The following is a 22,596-nucleotide window of genomic DNA, read 5'->3' as shown; positions in this document are numbered from 1 at the left end:
TTAGTGTGTCCTTCCTGTAGGGCACGCTGCTTACTTTCCTAGTTCTGCACTTTTTTTTTTCTTTTTTTACCTTCCCATTCCCACTACTGCTGCTGTCCCATCACTGCCTGATTCCCATTTCCAACCCACTCCTCTCTCTGCCATTTCCACTTCTGTGCTTACTCTTTCTACACTGATCCTGAGATTTTTCATCTGTACTGCCTTGTGGCAAGGATCAGTACTGGAGAGACACTGTCCTTCAAGTGCTGTCCAGTCCCATGCCACACTGAGCCACCAGAGAAGGGATGCACAGAGAAAATCCACTCCTGTCACTTAGCCATGGACTAGGAGTGGAGGCCATTCACATGTTGTTATAAGTTTAAACATCCTCAACAGGGGTGACATTTTTGCAGACTTTAACTCTTGAACCATAAAAGCTATATACAGACTTGCTTTCTGGAGCCCTAAGATAGACTTGGGTACCTGTCATGATGTTTCAGTTCAAGAGAGCAATGAGCAATTCAGCTTATTTACCGTCCAAGCTGCCAGACTCTGGCTGCTTGTACTGTCAGTAGTGAGAATTGCTTGTGACATGTAAGTCACTTATGGTGACAGTCTGAATAAAGCCCTTAGTCTCTGCTGAGTGTATGTGAACTGTAATCCCCCCTGCCCCCTGATTTCATATTCATGCCCTAAGTACAGGAGCTGATGAAACTGTTCAGAAAAAGATCACCACAATTGTTTAATACATGGAGAGCAATATGCTTTCCTTATTCTTGATAGTAGGAACACTTGTGACAGTTCCGTTGTTTTTTTTTTTTTTTTTCTGTGTTTATTTTTTTTTTATTTTTATTTTTTTCAATTGCTTATAAGAGCTGTATGAGACAAGTAAAGTAATAGGTGATGACACTACCTTTGCCTAGTATTGACAGGTGTGGTTTCACATTAAGAAGCTGTGCAGTAAAGCTGAGACAATTATGTTCAAATTAATAAGCGTATGTAACCATGCTCTTTCAGCATCAGTAGTGGCAACTGTCTTGGATGAGTGATAATTGCATTCTGTTAACAGTGTTTTATAGCTGTTATTTACCTTGATGAAGGAATGGTGCATGTTTTGTTTATTTGTGGCAACACAATATTATGATATTCCTTGTTTGAAGCATAATTCGCAATTGATATAATGTGAAGTGACCGGTTTGGCTGACAGATTAAACTACTGCTATTTTGTAAACATATGGCTGGAGGATAGTGAAAGGAAAGAAAATTAATATCTTCTGATCTCTAATTTGCTCTTTCCAAGAGTACCTAGCTTGGTTTTAACTCTGCATTTGAATATATACACTAACTTAAATCATGATTTATGAATCATGTCACATACAGTCAACAGAGGCCCAAAGGTCTGTTTTGACAGCGAAGGCAGATTGAGAGAAGAGTATTGTAACTCATGCAAAGAAACTGAGATAGTCAAGATCTGTTTAAAATAAGCAGGGGGCTGGGGGAGGAAGAATGGGGAAGATGTCTACACCATACTTGAAGTGCATCATTTGGTGTTTTTCTTAGGGAAGAGCTCTGGTCCTCTTTTCTATGTGGAAGACAAAGAAGTTAAGCAAGACAAACTGTTTTTCAGTGCTGTGTGTGTTCATGGTGTCTTATCATGGTACGTTGTGTGTTACACTCATATAATATATATATATGGGTAAGTATACACACACATCTATTTTCTTCAGGTATTACATGCTCACAACACTAGTAATTTTTCCTAGAGTTTATGTATAGTCCTGAGTACAGGATATATTGCCAGCAGCACTATGAGCTCTAAGGAAGAGCTCATATCAGAGGGTTGAGCAGGGAGGATATGGGTTTCCTAGTGCTGCTTTAAAGCTGTTACTCGATGCCAACTGGTGGCCTCTTCCCAGCTGTGGAGGTCAGCCTCTAACAGTGGGCAATTCCATATACCTGACTTATTTTGTATTCCTAAACCAGTTTTAATGAGATACATTTTTAAAGTGCTGTTTTAATATGATATTTGGAATGCTGGCAGTGAATCAGTCTCCGAGGACTTTTAGTCTCTGGTGTTTTACCCTGCTCTTTGGCTGCTTCTCCCCTTTCTTGCCTGCCTTTCCTCGGGCATTCCTCTCTACCTGGTTTGGAGCTAGGGCAGGAGCCAGGTGTGGCCTCAGGTGTCCCTGCCACGGGCAGCAGGGATCGCTGGAGCCACGTCCTGTACCAGGAGGGTGCTGGGCACAGGTTGTCTGGTACCTGAGTGCCATCACGCTACAGAGATTAAGTTGCACCACGCTTCTCTAGCAGAGCAATCTGGGATTAATCAGCAGAAGGAAGCGATGGAGTGAAACATAGCAACGGAAAACAATCCTGGAATGATTTTTTTTTTTTTTTCTTTATGAGAGAAACAGCGGGACAGATACCTCCCAGGCTTTCTGCAGAGCCTTCAGAGGACTCAGAGCAACCTTTAGGTGAGCTCGGGAATCCAGACCCGATTTCCACCTCCTGCGACTTCAAGCAGTCGCTGTGGCTCACAGGGCGATTCGCTTCACTTCGCTTCACTTCGCTTTGCTTCACTTCGTCTCTCTCCCCCCTGCCGCGGCCGCCCCGCCGCCATCTCCCCGAGGGCTCTGCCCTCACCACAGCGGGGCCCGGGGGGCTCTGCCCCTCCACAGGCCGCAGCCGCGGAGCCAGTCGGCGCCTGACAGGCGGCAGGAGTTCGCCGGGCCGCCCCGGTCCCGATCCCCATCGCGATCCGGGTCCCGGTCCTGATCCCGATCCCGGCCCCCGGCGCCGCGGGGCTCCGGGCAGCGCCTCCCCGGCCGCTCGCAGCGAGGAGCTGCAGCTGCGCGGCGGCACAGGCAGGGGCAGCGAGGGGCAGAGCCCGCCTGGCTGAGGCGGAGAAGTTGGAGATGCAGTCGGAGCCGGTGCCGTAGGCGGTCGGGGCGGCCGGGAAGGGGTAGCGATGTACCTTTTTGGCAGCGAGGAATACGAAGCGGTAAGAGAACGCGTGGATTTTCTTCTTACGGTTTCTTGTAACGCTGGATTTACCGGGCAGCTTTGAAATTCTGCTGGTGCTCTGCTTTCTGTGGTTGGACTTAGTACTCGCCAGTTTGCTTTGCAAAGTGGCATTGCTCTGCAAGTCCTTCAAGTAGCGAGGTACTACTTGGTAGCTAAAACTGAATTTCCTTTCCTTGTCACGTTTATTGATGCTGAAAATACCAAAATACTGGCTGTTATGAGGCTAGCCAGACTTTGGGCTGCACTTCCAGATAATTGAGAATTCTTCTCAGACTTTGCACTCTAGATGGACTACAAGTGGGTTGCAGAGCTGACCTTAATTGTATATTTGTGGGAGCGTTGCCAAGCCATTTCTTTTGTCCAGTTCATAACATGCCATTGTGATGTAATGTTACGTCCATCATAAGAGCTAGCTTAACAAAAACCCGCAGCACACCCGTGTTAAGATCTGACGCTGTTTTTACTCCAGCATTAGTGTAAAATGACACTTTAAATTAGTTGGTGATGTAAGAGGAGATGAGAAGAAAACCGCAAATAACTCCGCATTGTTGCATAGCATTGGTATCTGACATAAAAGTTGCAGTTTTGCAGCCTGAGGCTCAAGCGCTGTGTTGTAAGCAGCGTGGATGGATTCTTCCACCCCCACACAACTCGTGACCAAGGCACGACCTGAGGAGCTATGGAGAAAAATAATGAGACCAAAGGAATTGTTTATGAACTTTGCTATAGGAAAGCAAAGCAAATTTCGCATGCTAAAAAGCGGCACATTCTTTGCATACAACTTGCAGTTGCAAATGTTTTGTTTTGATTATTGAAATTGTTCTTTGAAGTATGAAAGCGCCTTTTATGGCGTTCTGGGTTCTCCAACACATTTCAAGGAATTAATTTAGTTACTTTGGATTTTTTCCCCCTTGTTTTGTAATGCCAAACAGCTCTGTTTTTGAGATGCAGGAAACGTAGAAGAAGTTGTTGAGGAAAATAATTTAAATGCAGCTGTCTGCACATTGAACTCATTTGTGTGTGCAAGTCACACAAACTTTCACAGACCAAGCAAGGAAACTGAAAAGAGCTTGGTTTCTTCAAAGCAGTAAACAACATGGCATTACAGCAATTATGTTGCAGATTCACTGATTGTTTAAAAAAGTAGACAAGCAAGAAAGTTTCCAACTATAAGCTTTTAATAGACTGTTTTTCTTTACTCCATTGCATTGTTGTAGTTATGTGTAAAGGGTTGCAAATCTGTATTGGTTGTTTTTGTTTTGTTTTGCAGTCTCAGTGTTCCTCTACACCTTTTGCAGTTACTGTTTAGTAAAGGGAGTGGGAGCTTTGGGTCTGAAATATTCAAGTACATTGAAAGTCGCCTAAATAGCTGAAGAATGGTGCTAGGGCTGTGGAGCCCAGTGCATCGCTCAATCGCTTGTCCTGATACTGTTTCAACTTTATTAAAAATATAGAAGTTCTCTGTCATAGAAAATAGTTTAATGTTTAAGACACCTGTCCCAGGCGGGTGGGACATCGCATTCCAGTTCTTCCACGTAATTAAGCAAAGTGAAGTGGCATCAGTAGAAAAATGTAGGAAGTCCACAATGAATTGCATGGGTTTTGGTGTGTGTATGTTTGTTTTACCTTCAGTATCTCTAGAGGTCCATGAAACCAAAGTTTATTGCTTTGCCCAAACAAAATGTTTCATTAAGTCCATACCAAAATATATTTTTTTCTCTCTTTTAAGCAAGATTATTCTGGGGAAAATACGGGTCTGCTTTTTTTAGTGTTATTTTGGCAGCCAAACTTACCAAGATGTTTGTTTACTCAGTGATAAGATTGTAATGGGGCTATTCTTAAAATCACCAAAAATAGAAAAGATGGCCTATGAAAGCTTGAAGAACAGTTTTATTGTTCAATAAAACCTAGAATCAATGGAAAATTTCTCTTTGTACAGATCTGTAGTTCATGAAGCCATATGCTCTGCGCTGTGGAAAAGGCATTTGTTTTATCTTCCCACACAAACAATTACTTATGAATCACTGAAGGACAAAGACAGTGAAAAGAATGACAATGAAGAATCTTGAGATTTTGTTTAAAGTTCACTATAAATTTCAGACAATTTAAAATGAGTGTGAGACATTCTAGCTGTGAAAGTAAAATGTAACTTTTGTCCTAGAAAGATTACTAATAAAATTAAACATTGCGTGATTAAACTCTCTCTTAAAGGAATTCAATAAAGCCCTCTTAGAAGCCCAGCCCTTGAATAACTCTCTCTTTGACCACTGTGTGTTTCATATGCACACCTGTATATCTATGTGTGTACACGTTTGAAGCAACAGGAGCACGTGAAGTGATATTCCAACTCAGTTAACTTCAACAGCATAACTTTAGCTATTTAGACTGGTACATCCAGGTTTTGCATGTGGTTTTGAAAACCTCATTGGTTTTCTTTTTATTCCAGTGCATAAACAAACATCCACTATTAGTTAATTCTGAGTGCATAATAAGTCTAGATACCTGTCAGCACTGATACTCAATTTGTGTACTACCCGCAAACCTTGGATAAACAAAGATAATGTTACTTAAAGATCAGATATCAAAGGCAATGCTGGGGTTTAGAACGACTCAAAATTCAGAAAAAAATTGCTCATATCATGAAATAAAAATATTTTTTTTAAAATGACTTGATAGAACCATGTGGCTATTGTCCTCTCCTGTTTGAATGCTTATTTTTTCATAAATGTTGACTCGGGATATTAAATGTCTTTAGCATTGCATTTTAGCACTTTAGGTAAAATGCGTAACCTCTTAAGAACTGATGGAATAAACATTTTTTTTTGTGCCATAAACTGGAAATGCTGAAATGTTCGAGTCTAGCAAGCAATTTTATTTCATAAATAGAGGAATCCATAAAAAGCTATAGGCCAAGCTATCTTATTTGTGGCTACAACTTTTTTTTTGTGTAGGGATTTCCTGTTTGCAAAATAAACTTCTGGAACAGAACAGAATTGGAATAGCTCGTCAAAACCAATGAAGAGTGGGAACTCCTTTTCATGGCTGTCTGGTAAATCATACTCAGCATTAACCTCCCAGAGCAAAAACATTTGAAAATTACTCCAAACAGCCTTTTTAGTTACTACATAAAGGATAAGGGAAATGTAGGGTTGCTTGGCTCTCACTATGGACTGCGTTTGGCCCAGCAGGGCTTTTCCCACAGCCACAGATCCTCTGCTCCTGCTGTTGGGTGAGCTTTGTGCAGGCCGTAGGTTATCTGCAGCCGTGTCCCACCACTGCCGTCTTCCTAGGCCCCCGGGTTTAGGTGCACAAACCAAGACTGTCAGGGGTTGCTTGTCTGTCTGTCATTGGGTCTGGGACATGTCGGTGTCTCCCTGCATCCCTCTGGGGTAGAGATATTGGGCTGTCTGCTAGCAGGATGTTCAGGCACCATGTTTGGATTAATTCAGATTTCTTCTGAAGACAGGTTGACTGTTGAAAAGGTGTTTTGTAGCAGCGTATTTCTGAAGTAGGGAGGAGTTTTCTCAGTAATTTCTCATTTAATGAAAATCACTGAATTTCCTTCCCTTTTGGTTTCATATGTCCTTCCTGAGGTCAATTAGGTGAATTTATATTTATTTACATGTAAATATTCATTAAATTTATAGCCAATCTAAAATGAAATGACAAAGGGAAGGGTATGTGCTAGTTTAGGAGAAAGCGTGGTGGTCTGGGAAAAGATTTAACTCCTCAGAACTGCAGTTCATTTTAACTACTCCAAAACCTCTGCAGTTGAGATAAAGTGCTGATAACTGAATTCACAGTTTAAAACACTATCCTTCTCTGTCCCCATTAATCGCATTAACCCTTTGAACCCAACTTAGAGGGGGTTTGAACTGTATCTGTTGAACTTCCCGCTACAAAATGGTAGGCATGCAAGTTTCTTCTTTGTCTTCAGAAATAATTTGAAGTGAAAGGCTCTAATAGTCTATTGCTACAACAGAATTTGTCCCAAAGGAGCAGTATCAACACTTGGAGCGTGTGTTTGCAGGCACCTTGCTTTCTTTTTCTGCACCAATGAGTCTTTATTATTACTTACTATTATTTCTACCCAGTGGAAAAAAATCAATACAAAAGTTGAAAAGTCCTGCAGCCCCAGAATAGCCTGGTGGGATGAGGGAGATGGCAAACACAAAAGATCTCCATCAGAAGAAAAGCTAGGCCTGTAAATGTAAAGGGAAAGGGCAGTGCAGCTCAGAGGACTGAATAACCTGCACAAACAGGGAAATGGAAAACACTTTCACCACTTGGCACTGCAGTGCCTACAGTTTGCTTCTTGCTCTTCTTTAGTTGCCTATCTAAAGATTGACCAAGATCTAATGAGTAAAACTGCTGGTAAATTTGATGATTACTTCTTTGTTAGTAAACACTATTTCTAGAAATTTTAGAAGTATCACAAAAATGAAATACTCATAATTTCTTGCAATTAGAGATAAATGGTGTTTTGACAAAGGTGACAGGCCATCTATATACCATCTATATTACTTTATATTATGAGCCTGTTGGGGGAGAAAGGGGGTAGAAACACCAGAAAAACATCTGATAGCTTTCTAATTCTTTTTTGGAGTAATAGTGGTTTGTTTACTCAAGTTTTTGTAAAATACATGCCAGGTGATGGAGCATATAGGTACAGGATCATGCTTTTAAGAAATTATATCTGGTGTTCAGTACTTTGAACAGTATTCTCCTTTACATTTTTTTTCCTTTTAACTTTTAGCTACACTACTACTGAAATACATTTTCTCAAATATCACATGCAACTTCCAAACTTTTGCAGAAAAATAGCTGTTTTTTAACTGAATAAACTCAAAATTTGATTCTCAAAATCATTTACTCTTCATAGATTTCTCTATGAAAATATCTGTAGGAGAAATGTAAAAACCTCCTTATAATTTTGGTGATGTGTTCATGAGGTCCAGAGCAAGTGTTCTGTTTGTCTTATAAATCCAGCATTTGTCACTTGAATTCTCCAAGCAAAAGTTTTGAAGTTGTCAATTTAAATTAAATCTTCAGTTCCCTGGAGTTTGCTTATGTCCTTTTGCAGGATGGAGCACTTTGCGTAGAATATTAAGGATGATGTTGACAGATGCCAGTTATGGTTCCTGCAGGGCAGCCTGTTCTGCTAAGAAGTATGAAAGTCTGTCTGCTACATTTCTGAAGGAGTGGAAGGTCTTGCAGCAGTCTAACTGAGAATAGGTGCTTTTTGAGTGCTATTAGTGAATCAGTCAAACCCTGATTCCATTTGCAGCAGGCATACTGCTTACAGGGCTAATTTTGCTATAAAAAGGGGAAAAAAAAAACACACCTATTTTAGAAACTTGCTATTGTAAGTCCTAGAAATCGGTCAGGCAAACACATTTATGCATTTTCAGTGTTTATTCTGAGTCATTGTTAATTACCTTATTTCATAAACTGAGTAAAGGGAGAAAGGATAATCAGGGTATTGTTACGAATGGAAAGAGTCATATATCAGTGTTGAGCAATGTTGTGTTTGTTGGTTTTTAAATTATATTGCAGATTTACACAGGACCATGCCATGTCTACAAATCATACATCAGGATTGTATGTTTGGGAAACTCACTCACTCGAATTGCAAGCACGGTTCTGCAAATTACCTGTGGGAGAATACTTAAAATGAAACCCTGAGATTTGGAAAGACTTTTGTTGTTTATCTTAGGTCAGCCTAAGGCAGCAACATCTTGTGTCAGGTGAATATGTCATGAGGCACACGTGAGAGTAACTTGGAGGGCAGACTTGAAAGGACAGAAAACTGAACTTGTGATTTGTCTATCCTCAGACAAATCACTTGACATTTTGGTTTGCTGCCTTTAAACTTTAGACGATATTTGGTTCTCTTCGCTTAATGATAGAGGTTTAACCTGTTAAGGCTGGTAAGTTGCTTTAAAGTTACTGGCCTTACACATATCAAATGCTGATATTTGATTAAGTTGCAACTGCAAATGATGTATGCATGTACTAGGAATGAAGTTAGTTATTCATGCCTAAAACAGGGTGTTTAGTGAGAAGAACGCTACGTGAAAGATGTGTTCACAGCCAGAGCTGGATGTGGGTTTGTGAAATAGATGCACTTAGCAGCCCGTTGCACGTGGATCCTCTGCAGCAGCCAAAGTGGAGAAGCAATACAGTTTTTCTTTCCTAAATTGGAAAAATAAGGGTCATTCTGCATGGCATCATTCCCCACAGCTAGCTTGGAGATGTCTCAGCTGTGCTTTAGGCATTGCATGTGAGCTCTGGGACTCCCCCAAGGGAGAGCTGTGGGCTCTAAGCATGCACTGGGACAGCCCCTGAACTGGTGTCAGCTGCTACAGTGAAATGCTGAGGAGGAAAACTGTGCTAAACTCATGCACAGAGAGGTCATGGTCACTTCTGTGTTACTGCCAGGGTGCACAGCATGCTTTCCAGTTAATGATCTGTGCAATTGTACTGAAAATATTTTTTCCCCAGAGTCAAACAAGTGTTTAACCTCCTGTAGTGCCAAATTAGATATTTTTTTTTTTATTAATGACAGCAATCTTCGTATATTTTTCTTGTCTCCTTTCTATAATTTGATTCTTACTGACTGAAAATGGAGCCATTCTGATTATTGACAGTGTATTAGAATAGAATAGTATCACAGAATCATTCAGGTCGGAAAAGACCTCTGAAATCATTTAGTCCAACCTTTAACCTAGTACTGACAAGTCCACCACTAAACCATGCTACTACATTCTACATCTTCATGTTTCTTGAAGACCTCCAGGGATGGTGACTTTACCACCTCCCTGGGCAGCCTCTTCCAATGCTGTACAACCCTTTCAGTAATGATTTTTTTCCTAATATCCAACCTAAACCTCCCCTGGTGCAACTTGAGACTATTTCTCCTCATTGTACCACTTGGTGCTCGGGAAAAGAGCCCAATTCTCACCTCGCTATAGCCTCCTTTAAGGTAATTGTACAGAGCCTCCCCTGAGGACCCCTTATAAGGTGTCACCTGAGCCTCCTTTTCTCCAGGCTAAACAACTCTAGCTCCCTCAGATGCTCCTTGTAAGACTTGTTCTTAAGACCCTTCACCAAATATTAGAGGGATGCACACTGTGTCTGGCCTTCCCCTCCCTCCATCTCCCCATCATGACGCACATGCCAGCCTGTCGACTGTAGCTCAGCCATCCCTCACGTGGAGTGTAACTCATTTGTTTCTAAGTGTGGTGTCTTGGAGTATGCTCTGCTCTCTGAAACTTAATACGAGGATCTGCAATTAACTTATAGTAACAGGGATTTCTGACAGCGAATATGAGGCAAATTGATGGCAAAAATTAACCCGGACCTTTTCATACCAGGTTAATGCTGAGTGTCTGAAGGCAATGAATGTACCTCTTGCTGTGGAAATGAGACACAAGTAGCTCACCATAGCTGAGAAACAGGTTTGTAACCGAGGCATGCACAGGAGGGAGCCATGGGAAGTGAAGAAGGCCAAGTGGTTTCTGGCATTTAGAAACCAGCCACGCTGCCCAACTCCAGATGATCCAATAGCAAGGGAGAAGTTGTATCCTTCCTTCTTCAAGGACTAGAAAATATGAGTTTTTGGAGGCGAGGGGAAGAGATGAAGAGTGTGCAGGCTGGCCTGGGTTGGCAGGAATAGTGCAGTTCATTGCACAGTTATGAAGGAAAAAACAATGAAATGAAACCAAGTATTTTCAAGTTGCACACAGATAACTATGGGTGAGCATCCTCATGTTGTTTTCATAGCTCCCTCATTTGCTTCTCACTTTTTTCTCCCAGTTTGTACTAAGTGCTCATGGGGAAAAAAACCCACAAGGACTGCACATGAGTGCAGAGCCCCGTCTCTGTGTTCCCTCCATCAGACTGCACGAGGTAGCCCTGTACCTCGCATCTCCTTTTCCATGTCTCAGATAGCATCAGGAAGGACGGGAGGAAGCCTTGCTCAGGACCTGGTTAAAGGAGAAGCTAATATTAGATCTAAGCCTGTAATTTGTTCCATTTTTTTTTTTTTGTGTGTGAGAATTTACTAATACGGAAAAGTACAAATCTGTGTGTGTGTAAAATACAGAACTATTTTTCTTTAGCAAGTTTATTTAAGAAAGTATCAAATACTTTTTTTTTTTTTTTTTTTTTTTTTTTAAGTGAAATATCCTACTGCAGCTGATCTCATAAAGAATTTACTGTTTTTACATGTTAGATGAAACCACACGGTCTCTGACTTCCTTCATAATTAACAATAGATCTGTATACAAGTGAAAACAAAGGAGCAGAAAACTAAAGTAAATTCTCGGTGTCCCAGATCTCTGATAAGGCAAACCAGGCCAGCCAAAACCAAGTGCATGAGCTCACAATAAAACAGAGGTGTTCCAGAAAGCCTGTCATGACTAGGGGCAGGTATTGAAAACACTTATTCAGTTGTGATTGTGTAGATTTGTTTTCAGAAATGTGGTATGAATGTATGATAAAGTACCATTACCTTTGAGTAATTCAGTGATATTCCTTGTACTTTTAGGAAGAATATTTACTGATTTGTTCAGTGGTTCTGTGGTGTCTTGAAATCTGGCAAAGCACAGCTCAACATCTCTTTCTGGACAGTTTACCTCAGTGAAGTCAACCAGCATGAACTTTTACAAGAAAACACAAGCAAACATAGAAACATAGAATGGTTTGGTTTGGAAGGGAACTTAAAGATCACCCAGTTCCAACCCCCTGCCATGGGCAATGATACCTCCCACCAGACCAGGTTGCTCAAAGCCACAGCCAACCTGTCCTTGAATATAACTTCATGATTAGGAATAACTGAGTTTTTCCCTTCTGTATTGTCATCTGCTGTACAGGTCTCGCTATTTAAAAAATGGCTATTTTTCAGTGACAAATTTGAATGGAGTGTAACATAGCCAAAACAAACGTTAGCAGGAGAGGCACCAAGCTGGCTACAGCAGCACAGAACTAATGATGAGCTAATTCCTTGTGCTTCTCTGATTTACGTAGCTACAACAATGCAGAATTGGCTTGGATTTCCCTGCACACATCTGTGTATGTGTGTGTATATAGGTCCGCAGGCTTTGGGGAATTATTTACAACTTGCTCCCTGTTATGCCACATACATTCATACTTCATATTTAATTAGATGTCAGGAGACATCTCTAGTTAGAGAAGTCTTGTGGGTAAGAGATACTAATGTCACGCCTGTTTTAAGTCATTAATTTATAACTATTTATAACTCTCATGGTGGAACCCTATGCAGAAAAGTCACAGCTATTTAGAAGCAGGCAACCTGAATGTCTCTTGTTAAAGAAATGGGACTTGTATGTGCTGTGCATGGATATGATACAAGAAATTTCCAGAATTTGCAGGGGCCCCAGTGTGGTGTTTCTAAAAATAGAGTTATTTTAAAGTCTGTTCTCCAGTTAAGTATTTGTGACATGCATTTTGATTTCTGTGTTTTTTAGTCCACGGATAGATGGGAGTTAGCGAAAGGGTACACATATAAGCTGTTTTATGTGAAAAATTGAAATCGTGACTCCCCTGCAGCACATACGGGAAGTTAAAGTCACAAAGGCATGTTCATGCTGTCTGCCGTACGTGCCCGGCTGCCTGCTGTGGCAGACTGCCTGGTTTAGATGCTCTATCTCGGGTAGTGCAGCTCTGTTTCTCCCATCTACAGTGTATGATGCTGTGTCTGGCAGCCTAGATCGCTCGTTGCTCCCTTGACCTTTCAACACCACAGTAGTTATGACAGTTAGATTAAACACTCCTGGCAGGCGGGCTGAATATAGTCTGACATCATTTTGATAGGAACCTTCCACACAGGTGAATCAAAAGCCAGAAAAATCTGTTTCAGATCATGCGATCTGGAAGTTCACCCCTTTCAGGCACAATTCCCTTTATTTCTTTTCTTCTTTTGCAGTTGAGTTTGTGTGTTCATGCCTGGATGGAAATAGAATTTTGTTTTCCAATCGGTTATGCTAAGTAGGTCTGATGAACCAGTTCCGAACAACTTATCAGATTAAACTTATTACTTACTTTTCTTCAATACTGGCTGTCAGGAAGTCTATCTTAGAAAAATCCATCCAGCTGTTTAACAAAGCTATGGGCATCTGTCTTTCTGAAGATTTGCCTTCTATAAATGATAAACAAGCTCTGAACAATTGGGTTGACAAAATGAAGCACTGTTTGTTTACTCAGGCTATGTGTTACTTCCCAGATAGCAACTTCAGCTGATGAATAGGAATCACAAAATGCTGGGGATAGTTACTGCATTTTCTATAAGAATCACTAATTCTTCTTTCAGCAAATCTTTTATTTATGTAGAAACAGGTAATGCTAACCATGACAAGCTTGTTTATTATTTTGTGCGTGTCTGACCATATTAATAACTAGGATTTTTGCAGGGGAAAATTTAGTGAAACTTGGGTGTTTTGACAACTGTAATTACAGGACTGTAAAAACCAGCAATTTTAGAAGCTTTTCTCTGAGGAATGAATGAATGAAAGCCCTGAAAAGTTCTGAGTGTGTTTCTTTCTCATTTATAACACAATGTGAATCTACATATTTTAACTTAGCAATACATGATTGCATATCCATACAGTTTTAGGCATTTACAGTTCTAGGATAATGTACTGTCTTCTTTTATGATATGCAGTATAGTTTTATTGCTCTGATAAAAGTTGCAAACAAGTCAAATGGACTTAATAAGCATCATTTTTAATACAGTTTTGTCCTTTTTTAAGTCAGTTGCTGTGTTTTGTTCCAAATATCTCAGCAAATATTCTTATTAAAAAGAATTTGTTCAAATCAGAGTATTTGTGTATTAGTGCAAGCAAAGTAATGCTGTTGCACAGGTCCAAAAAAAAAAAGTTTCCTACTAATATGAATTCTTAAGTCTAAGGTCAGTTAGACCATTACAGGAATTTTAAGCAGAGGGAAAAATAGTAGATGGTTCATAGAAGCAAAGCTGACACATGTATAACTATTATTAGTGTATTATATTATAATAATATGACTGTATTCCTTTAAGGAACAGCTCAAGATTGAAAGGAAAAGGTCCTTGCATGTCTTGTTATAATCTATATTTGCCCAAAAGTACATGAGATATTTACTTTCCTTACTGGAAGTGACTGCTTTTTCTATGTGATGAAGCTGGCTTTAATGAAAGTGGCTGTGTTGAACTCAATGCAGTTGTATTTCTTTGCATGTGCAAGCTGCTCAGCAAGATAAATTGTGAGGCTAAATGTCATTTAACTTCATAAATTATTATTTTAAGATGCTAGATTACTTTTAGAGTTCATTTATATATATATTTTTGGTATAGGAGGTTAACAAGGAAAATTATGTATTAAGTTGCAAAATTTCCACCCAGGGAGATTTTCAAAACTCAACTAGACAAGGCCCTGAGCAGCCTAACCTAGATTTCAATATGGCCCTGCCTTGAGCAGGAGGTTGGACTAGATGTCCTCCAGAGGTCCTCTCCAGCCTAATTTCTCATGTGATTCTCTTCAGAGCATATAGGCTATAGAGAAATATTGATGGCATTGAAATGGAAATTCCCATGTTTTATGGTATGAATAAAAACTCACTCACAGAAGTCAGCAATTGCCAATGATTTAGTTCCCATTGCTGAAAGATGCCTTATATAGGTCTGAGACTGTAGACCTTTGATCTGTAATTAATCCTAATTCTTTTGTCTTCATATGCATTCTATATAAACATGGTTATGCACCTATACAGAGAGAACTGAAGGACAGGGGTATTAGGTTGTTGCTCAAATATAGTCAATTTATCATATATATCATATTGTGGTTTACCACTTATATTTAAGAAAGTTGTGTTCTGCTTTCCTTAATTATCTTGTGGTCTTTCTAAGATGGAATAATTCTTATTGTTCACTATAATTCTGTTGTTTGTTATACAGGCATCCTGGCAGGAACATGGGTGGCCTTCAGAGATGCTTAAATAAAATCATAAGGCTCATTGTACAAGACTCTAATACCATATGTGAAATTATGCTTTTGCTGATTGACTTTCCACTAAAATTTAACAGCAAGAAAATGATTTTTTAATCTAGTTATCACATACACTTGTTTGTCGATACCAGCTAATAATTTAACCTGCTTTGCCTTCTGGTTATGAGTTTTGCCGTGCATGCATGGATGTTATTGCCCTCTCCCCATCAGTTATGTAAATTTTAAGGAAAAATGAATAATTTTGCTCAGCCATATCTTATTAGTACAAAAGAATTCTCAGATCAACTTGTATTCAGAGGTTTGATGGATTTCACAGAGAAGAACATCTGGGAAATGGTCAAGATAGGGCTCTTCTTAGTGTATTGAGGGAGAAAATACAGTCCAACTGATACCATTTCCTCCAACCATTGTGGCCTTGTCAGCATAGGACTAGGAAGATTTGAGCACTTTCTGCAATCAAATGCCTCCCAGTTATAAGCATACATTTAAAAAAAAAGGCAAATTAAAAAAAGGAAAAAAAAAAAATGGTAAAAAAACTAACCATGAGTTATGCTGTTTTGCTTACGGCTATTTTAAATAAACCTGGACATCTGTGTTTGTAAGTGTGGTGGGAGAGATTAGTCCTGCCGGTTACACAACATGTTTTGTGGATCAGCTTGCCTTGTGACAATTGACAGCGTTGTCCCTGCAATTCTGTGGTAGATTTTATGGCGTGAATAAAATGCTATTCCATTTAAATGAGATCTTTTTTACTGTGATCAAGGGGGGAACAAGAAGGAGCTACTCTTGAGATCATTGGCTATCCTGATTGTGAAAACGAACAGAGCTTTAAAATACATGATGCCTTTTGAAATCACAAAAGGATCCAAGCCTGCAGACAGCCAACAGAACACGAAAGGTTATAAAAGAGCACATTTGTGTTACTGTGCCAAGTTCAGCAACACGCGTTTCCTTTTATTCTCCATGAAGAGAGAAATAATAAACTGTAATTTTTGTTTCACCCCCTGTGAACTCAGAAACTTTAAGAGTAAAGGGGATGCTAAGTGTATGAGTTACCACTGATTACAGACTGAATTAACTCTTGCAGAAGGAAGGATGGAAGAAGGAAAGCTCATGTCTGGAGGGAGAAGTTCTGGTTTTCTAAATAAAAAGTTACAATACTTTGTAACAACTGCTTTAGCTTTATTTAAATCAGTTAAGGAAAAATGTAAAATAATAAATAAATGAGTTACTAAATTCCTTTTTCCAAAACAGAGATGAACTGGAATGCATCTTGCATTTATTGGTGACTTCTGGATTTAACCTGACCAAGGAAGCCAGCTTTGTGTCTCTGGAGAGTATTCCAGGGGGGTTGAGTGTGAAGATACCTGAGTTCTGGCCTAGCAACACATATACTATGCGTCCACTGAGGTTTTGGTGGCAATTTTTTAAGCAGAAACTGGAGGAAACTCATAAAACTCCCTCATAAACTGAAGGAAATAATGAATTTTAAATCAGCATAACCAAATGTATTTAATTTCATTTCTGAACAATAGAACAAGAGGAAAAGGCAGCCTTTGGCCAGTGCAGCTCCAGAAGGCCAAAAATTGGCAGGGAGGACATGGACTTGTTTTAATTTCTTTGGTGAGAGTTAGCACAACATATTTTGAGACCTGGGATTTCCATTCTTGAGTTTGTCATCATTGCAGGTGCTGAAGGCTGTCTTGTCCTCTGTGACCAGCAGCCGGGTAGGGATGTGGTGTTCCAAAGTTGCTTGATGCTAGTAACATATTAGTGATGTTACTTTACAGTGATTTGTTAATCTTAACATTTTTAAATGAGCTGATTATTGTGTAGCACAGCTAGAAATACAGGCTTGCCACGGTGCAAGTTCTGCAAGGAGTATTTTGTTAGATTTCCAAAGCTGCAGATTCATCTAAAATCCTGAGCTCCTGAATACAGCATCTTGTGCAGTAAGCACAGAGAGAAGCACAGGTGCTACATCCAGGGGAATTATCACCCCACTCTGCTCAGTACGCCATAGACCACATCTGGATTAGTGTGACCAATTTTGATGCCCCCCAAAAAGAAAAATATGTACAAACTGGGGTGGACTCAGCAGAGGGCTCCTGGAAGGTTGGAGCTCGAGCCCTTGTGCTGCAATGAGAGGCTGAGGGACCGGGGTTTGTCCAGCTTGGAGATGAGATGGCTTCTTGGGGGCAGGTTGGACTTCAGATGTCCTGAGGCCCCTTTCTGCCTGAAATACCTTGTGGCCCTGAGAATAAGATGGAGTATGTTAAGTCTCTGACACCGGAGAGAGCTCATGCAGGTTTTTTAGTCCTCAGGCGTTCTTTCTGAGAATTTTGGATTTGTGAGCAAATCAAGCATATTTTGTGTTGATATTCAGTATTGCAGCAGTAGATAAAAGAGCAACCAGTGGTTCACAATTTGTTGCTTCCGCTCAAGGAGGAAATAGCTTGGAGAGGGATATGATGTAATGTGCTCTCTTGACCCAGACAAAGTCTGTTCTGAATCAGAAAGAAGTCTGGTCCTGATGTTTCTCATATGTATGAAAGACAGAAAATGTTTGGTCTTGTAGGTCAAATCTAGAGTTCACTTATTATCCTGGAAAGTGGCTGTTGTGTTCTACAAAACTTTGAACATTCTGGAGTATGAAAGATATTTCAACATTGAGTTCAGAAAGATCACAATATCTTGTGATTTTTTTAATGATTTCCTTTAAATTTTCTGTTGCAATTCATTTATGTTTTATTTTCCTTCAGGTTAGCATCTAATCATTGTCTTCAGTAGCTGGTACATTTCTGTTACCAGGTTGCCTCAAACATTTATTCCTCTTCTAACCCTTCCATCTTTATTTAAGTGGTTATATCTCAGGGATGCTACTACAAATCCAAAGTACAAGATCTGTTTTAGCAGTAACAAAAATGTACATAGATTTGTTCGTTATTAGAGAACATATATTTTCAGGTGGCACACTTTGTACCCTCACCCTCTCTGTGTGGGTGCACTGGGCTAGATACAGATTAGAGTTAAATCTGAAAGAGCCAACAAATGTGAACCTTTGACATGATGCAATCCATACATCAGCTGGTATATTTTGGATTTAGAACAATAATGTTAAAGGTAGGAAATGTTGGAGAGATACAATTTTCCAAGATTATTTCGGTATATGATAGACAAGAGGTGCAGGAAGTCTTTCCAGAGACACCTCTGCATTGCGGTTAAAGTATTACGCGCTGTTGAATTCTTGAAATCCGATGAGATTAATTATTAGAAATCTGGTAATATCTAAATAGTGTAAGGAGCCTCATCTTCTCAAAAAAACTGCAAGCGGTTTGTTTTGCTTTATGCCAGACCTGGAGGATAGGTAATGGGTGTGAAGCACCAGTCCTGATGTTTCCTAAGCAGCACACACAAGGCTGAAAGCTGGAGCTAACACCTGAAACCACAAGGACCCACGTGGCTCAGGATACACTTGGAAACTGAGCTTACATTTAGCCCACCGATGAGGCTATTTGTATTGTAGGTAGTGTTTATGGCTTGGAATAAATGGTGCCACGCAGTGTGTAAGCAGCTCACTTGGTGTTTCTGGCACTAATGGAGAGAGCAAAGCTGCAGATGCTTAAAGGACAGTTGTGGTTGCTAGCGATACCTGGGCTGAGTCACAGCCAGCCAGACAGACCGCTGGTTGACAAGTTTTAAGTGAGCCTGAGTTAGCGAACACTTCATTAATTATTTCATTAGTCTTCACTGTGTGTAATTTGACAACGGGGTTGAGAAGAAAAGCCCTCCTAATATAAGCAGTGAGCAAATTGCAGTGTTTTATGTCATGACAGTTGCTGATTATTGTTAACAAAAGATCATGACTGGAAGAATCAAGATTTCAGCAGTAGAAGGTGAGCTGGAAAATAAACTTGTCAGAGGTAGAAAAATGTTGTTTCTGACAACTAATCTATGACAGCAGCTTCTTCAGAGTGCACACTTGCCAAACTAACTCGAGTAGATATATGGAAATAAAATAATTAGTTAAACAGATGAATATGTTTACAGTAGAGAAAGGAAGGGTAGCAAGCATAAATACGTATTCAAAACAGCTGTTGCATTCGAAATAGAATATGGAAGACTTCACTCTATATGCTTAATTTCAACGTTTTTAAAAATTAAAAAAAAACAAACCCAAACCTTCCGTTAGTTATCTGGAGTAGATTTAAAATATTAAATTAGAAAACCAAGTAGGGCTTGTATATATAGAGATAATTTAGTGAAATGCAAAGGCAATATTTTTTTCTTCAAAATTCTCCATTGCTAACAGCATTTCATGCTAAATTTTATAGGAAGTTATTTTTAAGTATGCAGAAAATCTTAATGACTTGAACCAAAATCCCAGATAAAAATATACTGAAGATCTGGAACAGAGAATCTAAATTGGCACTTTTAACTGAGCTGAGACAAATTGAGATGATGGTTGCCATGCTTTTCTGTAAATTCTTTCCTTTTCTAGTTGTCTTTCTGTTTCCTTGGTGTCATCTCAGATGTGTTTTCCATTTTTTCTCTTTTTAATTGAGAGCCCTTGCAATTTTGTATCTGACCTAATCTTTGTCTCTCTGTCTGTTCTTTCTTGTATATCATCTCATACCATTTTATATTTTAAATCCTTCTTTTTCTGTGTTGTCTTTCTGCAATTTAAAATCCTTCCTTTGTGATATCAGCTGTTGATTAATGCAGTCAAAATCGGTATTTTTTTTCTTTCCTGAAAACCTTATTTTTTTTTTTTTTTTTTTACCTGTTTCTGTCTTAGTAAACAACACCACAATGGAACTTGTTATTACTAATAATCTTGGTTTACCTTTGCCTAGGGGCTTGCACATATGGGTAAGTTACCATAGCTTTAAAAAGTTGTCACGAGTCAACCAAGTTGTGCTCAGATCCCTGTGTGTGCTGGCAGTCTGAGACAAAAGTGAGATGATTCAAGTTCAAGGAGCTTGCAATCATGTCCTTGGTGTATTTTTGTTACTCTGACACCTCTCTCTCAGTTGTTCCACTGGCAACATCTTACCTCTGTCGGTGTTCTGGCTTTTTCTTACAGCTCAAAATCATCGATAATTTAATGTCATCCTTTATATCCAATTAATTGTCTCAATGAAAACTCAAATTATATTTTTTTTAAAAAACAAAACAAACTAAAGTTTTTGACTATGTGATTATTGTTGATAAACCCTATTTTGGTGAGCTAGGAGACCTCCTTGGTTTCCTATCATTGCCCTCTTCCTAAAAAGCATTCTAAACTTTCTCTTTTCTCATAAGTGGGAGAATCTCTCTGTCAGAATATACAGAGCTACCAGATTATCCTCCTTCAGAGGCTTTCACAGAACTAATCTCTGCCATAATACATATAGAAAACTTGCTTAAACAACAACCCACCATGGTTATGCAATGATGAGTCATAATGCTGTTACTGAATGGTTAAAATTGCTTTTTCTATTGCGCTTGTTACCTTGATCCCTTTCTTACTCCCATTTTTTTCTGCTGACATCCTTCAGACTGCAGATTCTTTTAAGCAGGGTATGTCATTCACTTCACGACTGTACAATACTTAGTACAACGGGGCCTCCAAGTTGTCTCTTTTAGTTGGTTTTTGCAAAATATGGTAAACTGTAACACACCAGAACATCCCACAGATTTGGGAAAGTTTGGCTTTGGTTGAGGGGTCTATGTGTTTGTTTGATCACTGTTCTAAGGTCTGCAGCTGCCCTTTTGGAAACAGTTTGCATGTTGCCAATAGTTTTCCAAGGAGTAGCCACAAAAAGCCAATCAGTCCTCTAAACATACGAACTCATGCTACTTTCTCTTAACAAAGCAACAACAGAAAGGCAAACATTTAGGCTAGTATTGTGAAAATGTTAGTGCAAATGTGTGCCTTTTTTGGGGGTGTGTGTGTGATTTTTATGGTTTTTCGTTTGTTTGCTTGATAAAGTACCTGATACAACTGTTTCCCTGGTCTAAGAATGCCAAAATCTATCTAGGTTTCTGCAAAGCTAAGGTCTGTTTTTAAAAAACTCTTTCATCCAGCTGTTGATTGGATTAGCATCCTGGAAACCTGTTAATGTCCAGCTGGGTGCTGCGATTAAGCTTGCCAAAGTCATGTTAAGGGTAAAGAGAAGACTGGTTTTCTATATAATCTCCTTTTTAATCACATTGCCACCCTAAAGCTCCCAGCTGTTCTAAAATTTCACTCCTCCTGAATGTCCCCTGTGGATGTAGATTCTGCTGCAATGCCCAATTTGCTGTAAACCAAAAAATAAAGAAAAATTCTAATCACTGTTGCTTTTGTTCTTAAATGCAAGCAAAGCATGTCAGTGACTGTTCTAAGAGTTGTTTGCATTGCCTATATGGTGCCTGTGGGAGAGCAGCTTTACAGCATTTAAGTGGAAATGGGCGTGTGGTGGGCAAACGGCCAGCCTCCGCTTGTGCCAAGGACTGGAGAGGGCATGAGGACTGACTAGCCTTTGAGCCTGCCAGGCTGTGAAGTGTCCATGGCCCTTACCCAAAGAGTCAAAAATTCCTGCCTCATATCCCCTTAATGAATGCATGTTCGCCTTCCTTTTCCAAAATATGTTTCATATTGCACGTACCACAGGTACATGCCAAACAATCAGAATTACTTTGGTATTTCCTTAAAAATACAACCCTTGAGTAATTAATTTTCCAATCTGTACAACATTGTATAGCACTTTTGGAATCAAGCCGTGTTTTGGGCTTTGAAGAGCATCTTTCAAAATAATGACATTGCTTAGAGGTCTAGAGAAATCTCCCTAAATAAGAAATTTTCACATTTGCCATCTCTGGCCATTGTGCCAGACTGAGGTACCCATTGTATTGGTGGTGTTTTTCTAATTGTATGGCCCACAGATTGCAGGTTGGTCAGTCTGTGAGGAAACATGACAATCTGTGTTCATTGTTAGCATGTTATAATTGAAATTTGCCCATGTCAGCAGTTTCACTTCATGCTAGATTTTAATATTTCACATTTTGCTTGTGTTTTGCATCACTTTTAAAGATTTTTAAATTAACTGAAAATTTTACAGAAATAACCTTTCAACATTTTCTTTTATGTTAACTTATTTTTGGCATTCCAGATGTAGTAGTGCATCAGATACATGGTGTATCATCTCAAATCATGCCCTAACCTAGTGAGACCTAGCTCAGGTCTCACTGTGCTAACAAAGAATAATTAAAAGTATGAAGTCATATAGATCTTTCTCCTTTTGGATTTAAAATTCTCTTCAGCATGAAATAAGTGAAGAGATGAAAAATAGATCTGAGAGGAAATCCTAGCATTATAAATAAGGACTGTGTCTGCATTCACATGTACTCCTTTTTTCTTGTAAAAGCTTGTATGTTTGCACACTGTTTCATGTCTTCATTTAATAAATAATGCCATAAAAAGTCCCTACCTGAAGGAACTTGTTTGATAATTCTAACAAGATAATTATTTGAGAATTTTCAGGAGTTTGGAAAGTTACCTGTCCTAATGATATTCAATTCATAACTGGATTACCAAGCTAAAGAAAAACCCTGTGTTCTCAAA

The 22,596-nt window shown here is 39.4% G+C and overlaps 1 protein-coding gene across 7 annotated transcripts in view; it reads left to right on the top strand.

Moving 5' to 3' along the window:
- CACNB2 (calcium voltage-gated channel auxiliary subunit beta 2) overlaps positions 1-22,596 on the top strand; it is a 242,140-nt gene that overhangs the window by 136,022 nt on the left and 83,522 nt on the right. The window contains exon 1 of one of the 7 annotated variants that reach the window (XM_084511425.1): positions 2,839-2,980. The exons of the other annotated variants lie outside the window; for them this stretch is intronic. Within the exon in view, the coding sequence (XP_084367551.1) occupies positions 2,948-2,980 (33 nt within the window). The 5' untranslated portion in view covers positions 2,839-2,947. Of the gene's footprint in view, positions 1-2,838; positions 2,981-22,596 lie in introns of those variants that run through there. 7 annotated transcript variants of the gene reach the window in all.

Source organism: Aythya ferina (genome assembly GCF_964211825.1).
Source record: "Aythya ferina genome assembly, chromosome: 2".
Classification (NCBI taxonomy): Eukaryota; Metazoa; Chordata; class Aves; order Anseriformes; family Anatidae; genus Aythya; species Aythya ferina.
The sequence above is the reverse complement of the archived record's forward strand: the minus strand, read 5'-3'. Positions and strand labels throughout refer to the sequence as shown.